Source organism: Neovison vison, chromosome 7 (genome assembly GCF_020171115.1).
Source record: "Neovison vison isolate M4711 chromosome 7, ASM_NN_V1, whole genome shotgun sequence".
Lineage (NCBI taxonomy): Eukaryota > Metazoa > Chordata > Mammalia > Carnivora > Mustelidae > Neogale > Neogale vison.
In genome coordinates, this window is record NC_058097.1 from 100,864,148 (window position 1) to 100,879,114 (window position 14,967).

Genomic DNA, 14,967 nt, shown 5'->3' on the forward strand with positions numbered 1-14,967 from the left:
GCCACACTCCCCCAAACAGCTCAACCCGCTAGTCACGCGGGCCTGAATAATTCTTGGCCAACATGCAGTCCTGCTCAGGGTCAAGAGGGATCTGCCCCCAGCCGGTGCCGTCACGGCCATGTGAGAGGAGGTGGGTGTCTGCGGCTGCAGGACAGGGCTCAGGGCTCCAGGCACCAGCAGAAACTGTCTGACCTTTCGGTGGGAAACGAGTGGAGCGTCCACCCTGGGAATGTCCCCGCTGGGGGCTCTGTGCCGAGGAAGAAGGAACCGTCTCACCCTGGAGACAAGGGCTGCCTGACTGCCTGTGCGGTCAGCCCATACCAGGCAGGCTGATTCACACAAGTCCCCGTCTTCTATTCGAGGGGCGGCGTGGTCACAAAGACGGGCATGAGACATTCTTCCGAGCAGTCATTGCGCCATGGCTGCTGATCCGGCAAGAGACGCCTAATCTAGTATTTGGTCCGTTGTGTAATGTCTCCAGGAAACAAAAGCAATTTAATGCCATCCACCTGGTTTTCAGGCAGAGGCTCAGTTATCCGAGATGTTCTTGCTCCTGAATGTCACCTGGTGACTGTCTGCCCGTGTGTTTGTTCACTCGCTGTGCGTCGTTGGTCCGGTCGCTTCTCCACAGACACGGAGCAAAGGGGCCCATGAATAAAAGCCCCCGGGAAGGGCTTTCAACTGATTCTTGGACAAGAATCCAAGCCCAGAAATTCTTACACAGAGCGGGGTGGGGGGTCGTCGCGACAGTAAATAATGCAGTAACAGTACATGCCGAGTTCCTTTGGGAAGGCAACATACCTATTTTTTAATAATGATTTTCTTTCCTTAATTCTTTTTTTTTAGATTTTATTTATTTATTTGACAGAGAGAGATCACAAGTAGGCAGAGAGGCAGGCAGAGAGATGAGGGGAAGCAGGCTCCCTGCTGAGCAGAGAGCCCGATGCGGGGCTCGATCCTAGGACCCCAGGATCATGACCTGAGCTGAAGGCAGAGGCTTAACCCACTGAGCCACCCAGGCGCCCAACATTTTTTTTTTTTATTATAGGAACATGTTGCTACAATATATGGAATAATTCTAAGACTAGTTCTAAGAATATATCTATTTACAGACTAGAGCAAACGAGCCGTCCTAGAATCTAAGGAACTTGGGACAGAAGTGATGCAGTGTGTGTCTGTGCGTGTGTGCATGTGTGCGGATGTGTGTGGCGAACAGAGGCTCAGAGAGGCACAGACACGCATCTAGAGCGAGTCCTCGGTCGGGCCTGGCTCACAACGACCGACGAGGGCCGTGTCCCCTCCCATCAGTAAAGACCACTTACTGACATGTTTTGTGGAATGACACTTCCTCCAGCTACGATGAGCGAAAACGGAAGATGGAGAAGGACTACCCAAAGAACACGGAGGAGGAATTCTCGGGGGTCAATGGCCAAATTGACGCCGCTGTGGAACTGAACGGTGAGCATCTCCGCCGAGAGCGTTCTCCGGGGAAACAGGTAGTGGGAGACGTAGGCTCTGCTCTGACATGAGGAAAAACAGGCTTCCGCATGGGAGTCCTTGGTCCTGAGTCCCTTACCAGTCTAGCTGACCAGACCAACATAGAGAAAGAGTACAGAATGTCCACCACCAAGACTCTTTGTCTGCAGATAGAAAGTTCTAGATGGATGGCTTCTGTCCGTAAGTCGGGTACACCTCCAAGCCCACCCAGTCAAAACTGCCTCTTTCCTCTTGAAAATGCACATCCTGTCGACCCTCCTAGGGCCTTTCCCCACCTCCTTACGCCATTCTGCAATTTAGAATGGAGCAGGGGAGCCGATTGGAACCGCGCAGGGTTGAGGAAACGTGGCTGAATCTCCCAGACCAATCGGCACCTTCCGAGATTGGAGCACAGGGCTGGTCTCTGGTCAGAAACCCAGAGAGAGGTCCCGATGCGTCGCCTGCTCTTGCAGTGTGGCTAACAACCCCAGGAAATGCCGCGCCACCCAGAAACCGGGCGGTCTGGGACTCGGTACTGAGCACGGACCTTGCAGCGACTGCAAGAGACGAGCGGAGAAAGGGAAGCTGAGAACCCGCATCCGCACTTGGAGTTTGCTCGACGGGACATCAGCAGAGTTTTAGGGACTGGCTAGAGGCTTGGGCAGGGAGAGGAGAGGAGGGGTTCCGTGGAGGGAAGCAGAGGCACCAACACGGCTGAGAACCACCTGCTGGGTAAGCGCCCCTGGGAGAACAGTGAGCAGGGCCGGGCAGCCCAGAAGCGCGGGTCCGAGGGCTCCCGGAGAGCCGGCGCAGGATGGCAGCTGCCCCCGGTGCGTCCCTAGCCCCCCTCTGGGGCTGCCTCCAAACCCTCCCTTTGTGGCTCTGCCAGTCATTTTCAGTAATGACATTTTCAACCTTGTCTCTTTTAGGCTACATTTACTTCTTTTCAGGACCCAAAGCATACAAGTATGATACAGAGAAGGAGGACGTGGTCAGTGTGCTGAAATCCAGCTCCTGGATCGGCTGCTAAACAGGAAGGTCTCGAGTTTTCTGGGGGAGTGAGCATGACCGCCAGCAGTAGGTCCTGAGACCACAAGGACCGAGGCAGAATGTAGGATCGGGGTCTTCCTGCAGCCTTTGATCCTGAGGGCACTTAGACTTCATCGGAAATCATTACGTTTCTCAAGTTTTTCATGGCTGCAGATTCATAACTCTAATCTCAATGGACAATTTCTCTAGGGTCAGCGTCACGTAAAATCAGAACTGAAACCATGCTGTCTTCCGCTAGACACCCACTGCCTTTTCTCTCCTTACCTAATATACGGAAGCAAATTGATAAATTTGGGTTTTGTTTCCAAGAAGAAGCGTATTTGTGGATTCCCTGACACATATTATAACTCTTTTTAACCGGAAACGTCATTGCCGTATAAATGATAATTACTCCTTACCAGCAGCAGCGTTTGTGGCCCCTGCATGCGTTGTGATAAGTAGACATTTGTCCACCTTTACCTTGAACCCGGCACAAACAAAATACCGTGTGAGCCTTATTTCTCGTCGTTGGAGGATGAGCTCCGTGCGCTCACTGGCCTTTGAAGTAGGTCGTCGAGGGCAAACCTATTCAAATGAGTTTTCACGCTAGGCAAGAGATGGACACTTGGCGAGAAGAAATCTTTTAACAAAAGCCAATAAAAATGTTGTCTAAGAACAGTTCCTCATTTCTCTTTTCAGTTAATATTTACTAGCTTCCGTCACACTTTGTTCGGCAACCCCCTTTGTACCTTGCGGAAGCTCAGAACCGAGAGCAGCCCCAGGAGAAGCGGCAGTCGCTCGCTCCTCCGCCGGCTTCCCGGCAGTACAACACCCCGTGAGCCGCCTTCACCCCATCCACGGCGTCTGTCTCTTGGCAGGGGTTTTCCATCTAGGGGATGCTCTCTCTTTAGTCTTTCTTACTTCAAGCTAAACCTTTTCTCTTTCTTACCTACTCATCAGTTCAGGGAAAACACAGCTGTGTGTCCTCCTTGTGACCTCTTTTAACCTCCCCCTCTAGAATGCAAGGATTCTGAAGACTGAGTCTAAAGTTAGGGGATGAATACATTTAGCGTTCTCCACCGGCCGTCTGGAACAGCCCAGCGCTCGACACATTCGCTGTGACTGTCCCCATCACTGACTGAACTGGTGTCTCAGGGCAACGAAGGGACGGGGCAGTTCCCGGAGGTGACTCCCAGCTCCCACTTGGTTGCTGTTACTGAAAGTGGCCATGGATAGCCGAGCAGATGTTGAATCTCTGACAGTTGAAGACAAAGTCTAGCACGTCTGCTTTGCAAGGTCAATGGCCTTATTGAGGAAGCAAAGTTGCATTTGCAAAAACAGCCAACGGAGGAGAAGAGTGCGGTGGCAAGGAGTCGCGGCCGCCTGGCCGCTCCCCAAAGGCTCAACACAGAATGAGCCACAGCGAGCGATTCCACTCCTGGGCGCACGCCCGTGAGGCCGGCAGACCCGCTCCGGTGTGGATAAGTTTGAAAGCAGTACACTAAGAAACCAGATACAAAAGGCCACCAGCTCTAGGATTCCGTTTCTACGAGACGTTGGAAAGAAGAAAATCACAGGGAAAGCAGACGCGTGCTTGCCGGGAGTTGGGGGAGGGGCGACGGAGGGTGTCCTAGGCTCAGCGTCGGGGGTTTCTTTGTGGGGTGATGAAAATGTTCTAGAAGTGTGATGGTGAAGGTTGCACAACTCTGTGAACACACAGAAAGCCATTGAATTGTACATTTTAAGTGGATACATTGGATGTGAACTGCCTTTCAATAAACCTATTGTCTTCATAATGACCATAGGCCAGGAGCTCCAGGTTACATGGTGATCTCTGCAGGGCGCCCTGGCCAGCTGGGGCAGGGACCCACGGCAGGGAAGTGTTAGCCCAAAGACATCTGGGGCAGAGCCCCACAAGCCACAGCTCCTGCCGCTGCCCGGGGCTCGCCCAGAGACACGCACCAGGCAGACCCTTCACTGAATAAACGAGTGTTGCAGGGCACAAAAAAGCATGGGCTCTGAGGTCTGACTGTCTTCAACCCAGATCTGTTATTTTTAGCCTTAATCTCAGTGTTGGTCTCTTCCTTCCTAAGACTAGAATGGAATATTCTTATGTCCTAGAGATATGTAGAGGCTTAAATACATTAAGTCAAAATACAGAAAGCCCTCAGATAGTGACAGGTGCTCTAGAGGGGCTCTGTAATTGTTGTGTGGAAGCCATTAGAAATAAATGTGCTTTGAGACATTTTGGAGAATTTGTATATATCCCTCGAGATAACTGAAGACATTATATGGCATCACGAGGTTTGGTAGCCCGTGACCTGAAATTTTCCTTTCCAAACTCCAAATGAAATCAGTCATCAAATAATGTACTGACCGTTGCTATATCCCTTCCCTCCAAGAATAATTCTTAAAATTTTCTTTTAAAAAAAAAGATTTTATTTATTTATTTGACAGGCAGAGATCACAAGTAGGCAGAGAGACAGGACCCTGAGACCATGATCTGAGCTAAAGGCAGAGGCCAAAACCACTGAGCCACCCTTGCACCCCCTTTTTCTTTTTCTTTTTTTATTTTAAAGAGAAAGAGAGCATGAGGAGAGGGAGGGTCAGAGGGAGAAGCAGGCTCCCCACCGAGCAGGGAGCCTGATGCAGGACTCGATCCTGGGACTCCAGGATCATGAACTGAGCCGAAGGCAGACGCTTAACCAACTGAGCCACCCAGGCGCACCAGTATTATTTCTTCGTTGAGTAAGAGAACTTCCGGCTCCCAGACACCGTTGTCTGTGTTCTGGAAAGGCAGGCTCCCTACGGACTGTGTTTGTGTCAGAACTCACTAGGAACATTTCTGTGCTCGCCTGAAACGAGTCTGTGTCCAGATAATTTAAGACATCTCTTCATCACCTGGCTTCAGAGTGACTGAGGGCAAACGTGTTGTTAAGTCACAGTCGGACACGGTGTAGTCCAACTGCTCTTCTTGGGGTTGCGAGTAAGCAGAACGGAGTTTTATTTCTGGTGACCTTGGTCATTGTCCTGTTAACCTCGGGGGTGACTGTTTCTGGGCAGCCCCACACGGAAGCTCTGGGAAAGCACCCGGGGGGCTGCTAAGGACGAGGGCACCCCCCAGGTGGGGGCTTCCCCGCCAGCTCTGCCCGAGTGTTGTGTGGCTGCCCCGAGCTCGCTCCCAGTTAGCCCAGTTAGCCTGCTGTGAGAGGGCAGACCCGGCTCCGGCCGGTCCTCGCTTCTCTTCCGCGTGGTCATCCGGAAACGCCTCCGACCGCCCTCCCGTGGGGCACGTGGCAAACGGAGTATGCAGGTTTTCTGCTCGATACATTTTTCAGTTATCTGAGCACCTTCAAGTGCTTTCGTTTCTGCATTATCTGATGTCATCGTCTTGTTCTTGCTTTCAGCCATTTCCTCCAATAGACGATGATGGGGGGCGGGGGCTGGTGAACATTCGCAGCTAAAATCGCCCGCGGGAGTGAGTGCCGCTTGAGAAGCGCACGGTGCCAGTCAGCAGGTTGGAATTTTAGATTCTCACACGGAGCAGAGGACAGTCCCAAAGATTTTCTGCCTGTCACGCCTATAAACCAGTAGATCACGTCCCTCTGCTGAGCCTGTCCTTGATGCCAACCCCAACCCCAAGGGGCTTGTGGGCGTGACCGGACGAAAGCCCGTCCTGCTGTCCCCGTAATGCCGCGGTCCTTGCTCCCACCACCTACACACTCGTCACTGAACTAAGAACAGACCCGGGAAGACTGCTAGTGAGTAGCTATCCCAGGAAACCAGTGACTGACCCGGCCCCGAACGAGGCTTCGTGTAGCGCGCGCGTCCTCCATCTCTCCGCCGCACGTCCCCTCCTGTAATTCAGGGCATCGCTTCAAAGGGTTGGGGAGGAAAGCAAACGTCTGCTGCGCAGCACAGTGTGTTGTCCCGGGAAGAGCGGGAGGAGGCACGAGCGGGGAGAAGGACCAGAGCAGCTCGGTGAGAAAACATTTGCGGAGCCAGTTGAGAAATGTAACCTCTAAATCCATTTTAGATCCTCTGCGGTGGGAAGGGGGAAGAAAGCACGTCTGTGGAAGTAGCCATTTGTTTGTCCTTAACATCCCCGGCCTGTAGAGCAGCGACGCACAGCGTGAGCTTCTGGGGTAGCGGGAGATGTGTGCGCAGCCTCCGAGGCCCGGGCAGCAGGAGTCCCATGCGAGCCCGTCCCGTGACCTGCTGACGGGTGGCGGCCTCGTTTCCGCCCCGTGGATGTCCCCCGTGCGAACGGCCAGTTTCTGGAAGTCGGTGGTGTGACCAGCAGCTGCTTTGGAAAGATTCCATCTCTTCCCTAAAATAGCTTTATCTCCGTGAATGATCCCTTCAGCCTTCCTGAGGGATCCGGCCACCCACCTTCTCCACCCTCCATGGTCACTCTCCGGCCGTTCAGAAACTGTGCGAAGCATGGACTCTGCTGACCACACCTCGGCGCCGCTGTGTTCCTGTGGGAGCTTTCGCCCCCGAGGAACTCCCTCTTCTGATGGAGACAGTCAGTATTCCAGAGTGTTCTAGGTGTAATGAAAGATACTGAGCTTCCTCTGAGAAAAGCAAGCAAAGCAGGGAAGAGGGTATAGTGTGGGCGGCGGGGCGCGTTTTTCTAACCCTGTCCAGGGAGACGGCTCCCTGAGCCGGGGATCTTCATGCTGCGCCCTGGAGGCCCTCGGTTGAGGCCGAAGGAGCAGGAGGTGGGAGGAAGGGGCTGGGTGAGTCTGAGGCCCCGCAGGAAGGCCCCCATTTCCTTCCGCAGACGGGGCAGAGCAGCACCAAGCCCCCGGGGAAGGTGAGTGTCCTTCCGCACACTCCCCCCACTGCCTGTGGGCTCCAGTGGGCCGCCACTTCCACTGAGCGCCTAGGATGAGCTCACGGGTGTTCTGTTTGGTCCTCGCGGCACCACGCTGTGCTGGCACCGGGTCTCTGTTCCCGGGCTAAGGAAACTTAGGGGCCGGGTCGCAGCCCATGACAGATGCTCTGAGCCAGGAAGCTGTCCCTGGAAACACTGCAGGGCCCACAGACACACCAGAACATACCCTCCCAGAACACCCAGACAGGGAGAGCTGCTCTCTGTCCCGCGGGCTGGTGGGAACTGTGGCGTCTGCGGGCTGGTGCTGGTGTGAGAAGCGGGGATTCAGGAGGGGGGAAAGGGTGGCTCAGGCGGGACAGGCAGGTGTGGGCCCAGAGGGGGTGGAGGGCTCTGGCTTGGAGACAGTTGCACCCGTGGCCACCAGCCGTCTGGGGTTCTGGGATGCTCCCCAGAATACCATGGACCCCGGGACTTTGGAGGAAACAGTGGTTCCACTGGTGCACTTTCCCGGTGGCGTGACTGCTCTGTCTTCCTGAATGCACCCTTTGTTCTCGGGCTCTGTTTGCTATGGGCTGGCCAGTCGTCTCTCGACACAGGTGCTCCCCTAACGGTGTGGGCAGTAGCTCTTGGCAGAGGGGGCCGGCAAGCAGAACGGAAGCCCGGAAGGGTGCCAGGGCCTCTGGCTGTCTGACCAGCTCTCTGCAGCCCCCAGATCATGAAGGTTCCCCTCTCACAACTCCAGGGGCCAGAGCCCGGGAGACAATTTGCCTCTTTGAGACCCACATGGGCCTGACCTTCCTCTCAGGCTAGACACCCTGAGCCAGCGGAGAGGCTGCAATTCAGCCCAAGTGTCTCCAAATTTACAACCCTGGGTTCTTATCTTTCTCAAACACCCGGACAGGAGAATGAGAGCCCCCGGTCTGCCCTGCCGCCCCCCACAGCCCAGCAGACCACAGTACCGCTCAGCCCTCTGAGGACCCCCACGCCCGGGCAGGCCACATTCTCTTCTGCCTCCTCCTCATCCCCATTATGTCTTCTCTGGCTGCTTCTGGAGCCTGGCCGTGGGCCTCTGTGGCTGGCCACCCTCCGGGCGCTCCATCCCCCTGTCCTTGGCAGGGCCACCGCGGGCCACCACCCCCGTTCCCCACACCCAGGGCGTCACCACCATGTGGGCCGTCCGAGGAGGAGGTTCATGGCAGCCTGAGGGGGGAGAGGAGACAGGTTCACCGTCAGAGCCTCTGGTTCCGCCGGCTCACTGGCATTCTTTCTTGCTGCCTCTCTTCTCGGCCCTCACCTCCTTCTCGCCTGTATCCCCCCTTTTCCCACCTCCCAAGTTCAGAGGCCCATGAACACGTTTTGGGGACCACCAAGAAAAACAGGAAACTCCCATGACTTTCATCACACAGGGCAGTTTCACTTCTTTGACCTCTGTTCCCACTTCCTGGACTTTGATGTTCATGAACAAAACACCATAAATGAAATTGTGCAAACAAAGCCGTCCACCCCAGGCTCCCATCTCCGCCGTCGCTCAGGTCTCTGAAACCGTCTTCAACAACCTGAGTCTCTAGTCCAGGTCTCGCTCGCTCCCTGTGAAAGCACCTGTCTTCTCCTCTGCCCGGAGTCCACAAGAGGAAGGAGACCCATCTGCTTTGCCCCCTACCTGGTCAGCTGTCAGAGCTGGGGACTCTTTTCTCCTCTCTCATGGGTAAAAATTCTCAAAGGCACCGGTTCCTAGAGAGGAATCACGTCTCCAGCATGGTTTGGGGATTGAAGCTCCGTGAGAAGGCCAGCCATTCTTCTCCCTTGTCCCCTTGGGAAGATAAGGCACCTCTGGATTTTGGAGCCAACACAAAGACATGGCAAACACGGAGAGTTAATCACCGAGGGCCACGGAGAGTTTCTCCTAGTAAGTCCCCGAGAATGACAACACGTGACTCCACAGGGAGCCTCCCTCTCTCTCTGCCTTTCCCCCCACTCATGCCTAGATAAATCCTTTAAAAATAATAATAATTTTTCTTTCAATTTACATGTCTTTTTTTAATAGTTACTGTTTTTGGAATATAAATAATTTTTAAGTTGATTTGGACTTAACTACATCAATAGGACTATTGGACATCCCTTTTGGTCTAAAGGTAGTTCAAAAAATTACTAAGACCCAGGAAACCAGAAACAAGAAAGTTTTACATCTTCCATATTAGCCCATTTTAGAGAGGCTCAGAGCACTGAATTAAGCCGTCCAAGATGATAAAGCTGAGATTTGGATCCATGAGTGTCTGATATCCAGAGTCAGCATTCCTCTTACAGCCCAGCTCGGCCGACACGGAGGAACCAAGGACCACACTCGGTGTCTGCGTCGAGGGGCTTCTGAGCTCACGGTGTCCACCCCATTCTCCCTAACTCTCCCGGGACCTCCATGCTGTCTCCCAGTGGATGTTCTCCGGCTCATCGCACACACCAGACCCAGGTCCCCAGGGACCAAGACTATCCCCGGATAGTCAGAAATGCACAGAGGCATGACATCCGCTCAGGTGGGTCTGGGACCGGACACAGGATGTGGGAAATTCAGAGCAAAGGGGCCACACACCCCGTTGTGGGGTTTCATGGTAACCATGCGAATCTTGCCAACTTGGGAGATTCTGTGACGAGAACAACCAGCCTAAGATGCGGTGTTGGAATTACTTCCACGGGAATTTAGTAGACATCGAGAGCTCTTCTCTTTACCACAAGAGAACGCAACTTCTTCAGAATGAACAAGGAGGCAGAGGAGACCCCTGACAGCAGAAACCGTGAGTGGATCACTGAACTGCACACACGGAACAGGAGGGGCCATGTGTCCAACTTAATCGTGATTTACATCAGAGAAGAAAGAAGGACAAAAATAATGAAATGCAAAGTATCGAAAAACACCAGCTGCTGAGCATCAGGAAGCCCCGGGACTTCCGCGGGCACCGCTGGGCTCCCCCGGCCGCCTCCTCTGTTGGCGCTTCAAGCCATGAGTGCATGTGAAGCCGCGGACCAGAGAGACTTGGAAAATTCTACCAGAGCCAGAACACAACTCCTAACTCGGACTCCTCTCTCGGCAAAGACAATCAACCACCGTTTGGGTTATTTCAGCTCAGTCATGCTGTTAAAAAAAAAAAAAAAAAAGAAGACTAACTACAAGTCTCTCTTAAAAATCACACGGGGGGTAGTTTAAAAACTGTCCCGTCTCACAGAAATCACTTATCTTCCATTCATTTCTTAGGACAGTCTTGGCTTCCTCCCAGATATGTGCGTAACGTGCGTTCATTCATGAGCTTCCCAAACCCCCCGAGATGCAGAACCGAGAAGACAGACTGATCCCAGTGAAGAGCCGTGGTTTGGTGTCCGAGCGGGTCAGAAACTTGGCTCCTGCGCTCATTCTCGAGTCCCTCCAAACCTTTGTGCCTCACTTTTGTCCTCTATGAAATGGAGACGAGGCTGGTCACGGGGACAGCGGTCTCGGGAGCGCTGGCCGCGCGTCTCGGGCTGTGATCTACCCATGCCGCACCCCTCACCTGCAGGGGGGACAGCCCGAGACCCCGGTGCACACCCGGGACCACGGTGGTACCCAGTCCTACAGACCGGGTTTCCCTCCTACCCGCACACACCTGTGATAAAGTTTAATTTGTAAATTAGGCTCAGTAGGAGGTTAACAGCTGTAACTAATAATAAGAACATAGAACAACGGTGTCCACGTGCCGAATCGGGTACCTGTGGGCCTGCGGCCCGGGTGCAAAGGGGAGAATCAGCTGCCCCAGGCACTGGGTGTGCCCAGAGCCGAGCCGCGGTGAAGGGAGGTCTGCTGGGCGCCCTAAGTGCTCCGCACAGCAGCCCCGTTCCTCACGGACCACTTGTGTTCACAGCTTGCAGGTGAGGAAGCTGAGCGCAGGGCACTGAGGTCGCGTGCCGGTCCCACCCCGGTCTGTCCACAGCCACAACTCGGGAATAAAGTCGTTCACAGGTTGCTGCTCTCCTCAGTTCCTCGCGGGCTTGTCGAGAGTCAGGAGAGCAAACAGGAAGGCGGCAGAACAGGGCCCGAGACGTGCAACAAAGTCAGCTTTTATGGTTAACCAGGTAAGAAGCGAGAATTTCCCATCATCGGTGTCCCACTGTGCGCCCCTCCCCAGAAGAAACCACCGTCACACACGTTTTATAGTTAAATGTGTATTTATTTCTGCGACTGGAAAGTACGTAGATACGAACCATATTGTTTAGCTGCTTGCTTTGAGCTCGCCTGTAAGTCTTCGCGTATCTGGAGACGTTTCAGTGACAGTGTATAAAGATCATTTCATTTAGGATAAAGGGGACAGTTTAATTCAGTGGGAAGATGAATTTGTGGAGTGATGGTCTCGGGACCACCCCTCACCTGTTCTCTGTGGTTCTGCTCACCGTGCAGCGGGCCGGGTGGCCGGCGCCCCCACAGTACCCCTTGCCGGCAACCGAAGAGCTGTGGCAAGTCCACCTCCGGCCACTAAGAGAAAAGAAGGACGATCTTTAGAGTCTTGATGCAGTGGGTGTCTCAGAAGAATGACGAAGCTGCCAGGTTTAATGACAGATCCAGAGGGATAATTTTATTACGGTTCACGCCTGCAGGATCTAAGAAGCCCCCCACCGTGGCAGGGCAGACCCCTGGGATTCTGGAACCAGACGCCCGTTCACGGCAGGAGTCCCGTGTGGGTTGGCCTGCCCGGTCCAGAGAACACAGCTTCCGTGAGCGTAGCCAGAACCTCGGGGTCCCCGGTGCCTCTCCCCCAGCTCACACAGATCGTCTCGCGGGGTTCTCCGTGAGCACGGTTGGGGAGGAGAGAAAACTGCTTCTTGCCTCCTCCGGGTTCTCCAGCTGGGGCCTGTCCATCAGACTCACAATAGATTACGGAGAAGAGCAGAAGGGTATTAATGGGGGCGCCGGCTGAGACGTCTGGACTGCTCAGACTGGGGTTTATATAGCACCTTAATGAAATAGATAAATTATGTTTCAGAGAAGAAACAAGACCTAGGAAAAGAAATCTGAGTTTCTAGGGGGAGCACCGTGTGAGAAGGTAAATGTATCAGGGGGCAAGGCAGGAGACGATCGAGCCAGTGAAGTTCAGTGTGTAATTCCTCTGGTGCCCCTCCAGGTTGGTCAGGGTCTAGAGGGGTCCTGGGTGCTTAAGTCCATCCTTCCCGGTAGAGAGGGGCGGGGCAGGAGGTTACAGGGGTGCGGCCTGCCTTTAGGCGACCTCAGGAAGAGGGCAGAGAACTCTTCCCGTCTCTGTGTCTTCTCAGCTCCCTGTGGCTCAAAGTGATCCTTGTGCCAAGTGATGCTCTTGGGGAGCCGTCCTACTCTCTCCCCTGCCGGGGCCTGGATCACCGACAGTCGCTCACAAGGGGTCACAAGGGGTCGGCTCTGAAAGACGGAGCACTTGGAGGAAGCAGAGGGCTGAGCACTCGGGGGCTGGTGTCGCTGAGGGTAAGCGGGAAGGGAGAACCGGCAGCGCTCTGGGCTATCACAGTCGCCCGACTGGTTCTTCAGGGTCTGGAAGGAAAGATGTGACGATCAGAGGTGGGGAGGCCCGGGAAAGTGCCCCTGAAGGGACGTGCGCAGGTGAGCGCGTGGTATGGGGCCTCGGAGCCTCACCTGAGCACCCACAGGAGAACGTGCAGTGTGTGGATGGGGCGACGCAGCTGGGCAGCTGGGGCGGGGGGCGGGGATCAGCCTGCCTCTGCCCATGAACACGAGCGCCAGGGCCCGGTCGTGGCCGTGGGGCGATTCAGGAGCCCGGCTCCCGTCGGTCTCGCTACTGTGCAGCAGGTCTGACTGGTCCGCACTGATCGCGGAATCGGAGCCCCCAGGACAGGACCGTTCCTCACAGGGACTACCGAGGCAGCGGGACACACTGATTACTTCAGATGTCGACAGTATGACGCTGCCTCCATGGCTCTCCGTGCCTCGGCCAGCGCCCCCAGGCCCCCTAACTCTTCCTCCTGTCCGCCCCTCAGTGTCTCTGCAAACACTTTACCGTCGCGCCGACCACACTGCTCCGATTCGGTGTGTCCCGTTCCTGAGGGCACATTCCCCAGGTCACTCTCCTGAGTCCCCTCGCCTTATCTCCGGGCCAGACCGCGCGTCGTAGGCTTTATGAATCTTTGGTAAATGAATGTGTGAGTAAACAACTCACCTGGACTCCCCAGAGACGGGTGCTAAGGGCTCTAAGCAGGGCAGCGGCCATGGGTTGGGAGAGTCTCCCTGTGACAGCCCTGGTTCGAGTCACCACAGCTTTTGGTGGCCACGACGGGGTCAGGAAGGAAGGAGAATCAGCCCAGAGGGGAATTCAGTGGGTGAAACCATTTTATTATCTATTTGGTATTAATAACCATGGTGATCACACGACACAGCCTAGGATTAGAAATCCGTCACGGGACGTCCAGGCCAGGGCCCAGCCCAGCGCTGGTGGGGATGGACACATGCCGCGTGCCACACACTGAGGGACCGCGTGGGCATGAGGGGCTGAAAGGCAGCCCAGGGTCCTGACCGACAGGCAGGCCTGGCTCCAACCCCAGCTCCGCCGCCCACCACCACGGACCTTTGAAACTCAGACAGTAACCGCTTCCTGAACGATGTGGTTGAAAGCCTCAGGAAACCAACCCAAACACGCAGCACTGAAAACCGAGCAGCCAACCAGTACACGGGGAGCTCCAGCAACCTGCTGGGAAATTTCGGGCCTGAGCAGCCCTTCAGCCCTGGCCCAATGTAAGGAGCCCCGCGGTGTGACTGGAAACCCGTGGCCTCCTGCTCAGCTTTGGTCCGGACTAGGGTTCTCCACGTGGTCGTGAGACCGCCGTCAGCTGCGGCAAGCTCGTGGGTCCTTACGGCTCGTGCCCCAAAACACATGCCCCTCTCCACGGCTGTGAACCTCAAGGCCAGAATAGGCTCTTCACACCTGCAGCTGGGGTCACCTGCCCACTCCCGGACTGATGTCCCCAGGGCCCGGGGAGGGACTCGGGAAGGAGGAGCGGCCGGCCCACGGAGGGAGGACCGCCAAGCAGTCCACGAAGGAACAACCTCGCACTGAAATTTTCCGTCAGCTCTGCTGCGACGATTCCCAGCAAAGCCGCTCGTAAGCACGTAGTAAGAGGCGCTGGACGAGCCGTAGCCGTTACTCGTAACAGAGCTGTGAAGGGAACAGAGTTCAAAGTAATGACAAGAATTATACATTCAGTTTGAACCGTATCCTTATCCTTATTCAAGTGCAAAAGAAAAACAAGAAACAAAACAAAAAGCTCTTCTTTTTAAATGTTGGATTTCTGTGTGTCATACTGCCCTAATTCAGGAAACCGAAAATCACACTGGTCTCCCTGGGTACCAAGGAAAAGCAGGGCCCTACAATCTCTGAATGTTCTGTCAGGCCGCGCGGCCGTAGGAACATAGTCAGAGACCTCGAGACCATTAGCTGACCGGCTCATGACGTTAGCTGCCTCTCTTGCTCATTTGCTGTTTAAAGGGGAGAGCATGTGTCTGATAGCCATTTGTATGTCTTGATTGGAGAAGTGTCTGTTCATATCTTCTGCCCATTTTTTGATGTGTTTGCCTGTTTCGTGTGTGTTGAGTTTGAGGAGTTCAT

The 14,967-nt window shown here is 54.7% G+C and overlaps 1 protein-coding gene across 1 annotated transcript in view; it reads left to right on the forward strand.

Annotated features, from left to right (window-relative positions):
* Nucleotides 1–2,506, forward strand: part of MMP20 (matrix metallopeptidase 20) — a 46,580-nt gene extending 44,074 nt beyond the window's left edge. Inside the window, exons 9-10 of the mRNA XM_044260609.1 lie at nt 1,355–1,458; nt 2,406–2,506. Of these exons, the coding sequence (XP_044116544.1) occupies nt 1,355–1,458; nt 2,406–2,506 (205 nt within the window). The remainder of the gene's footprint in view (nt 1–1,354; nt 1,459–2,405) is intronic.
* The last annotated feature ends 12,461 nt before the right edge of the window (nt 2,507–14,967 follow it).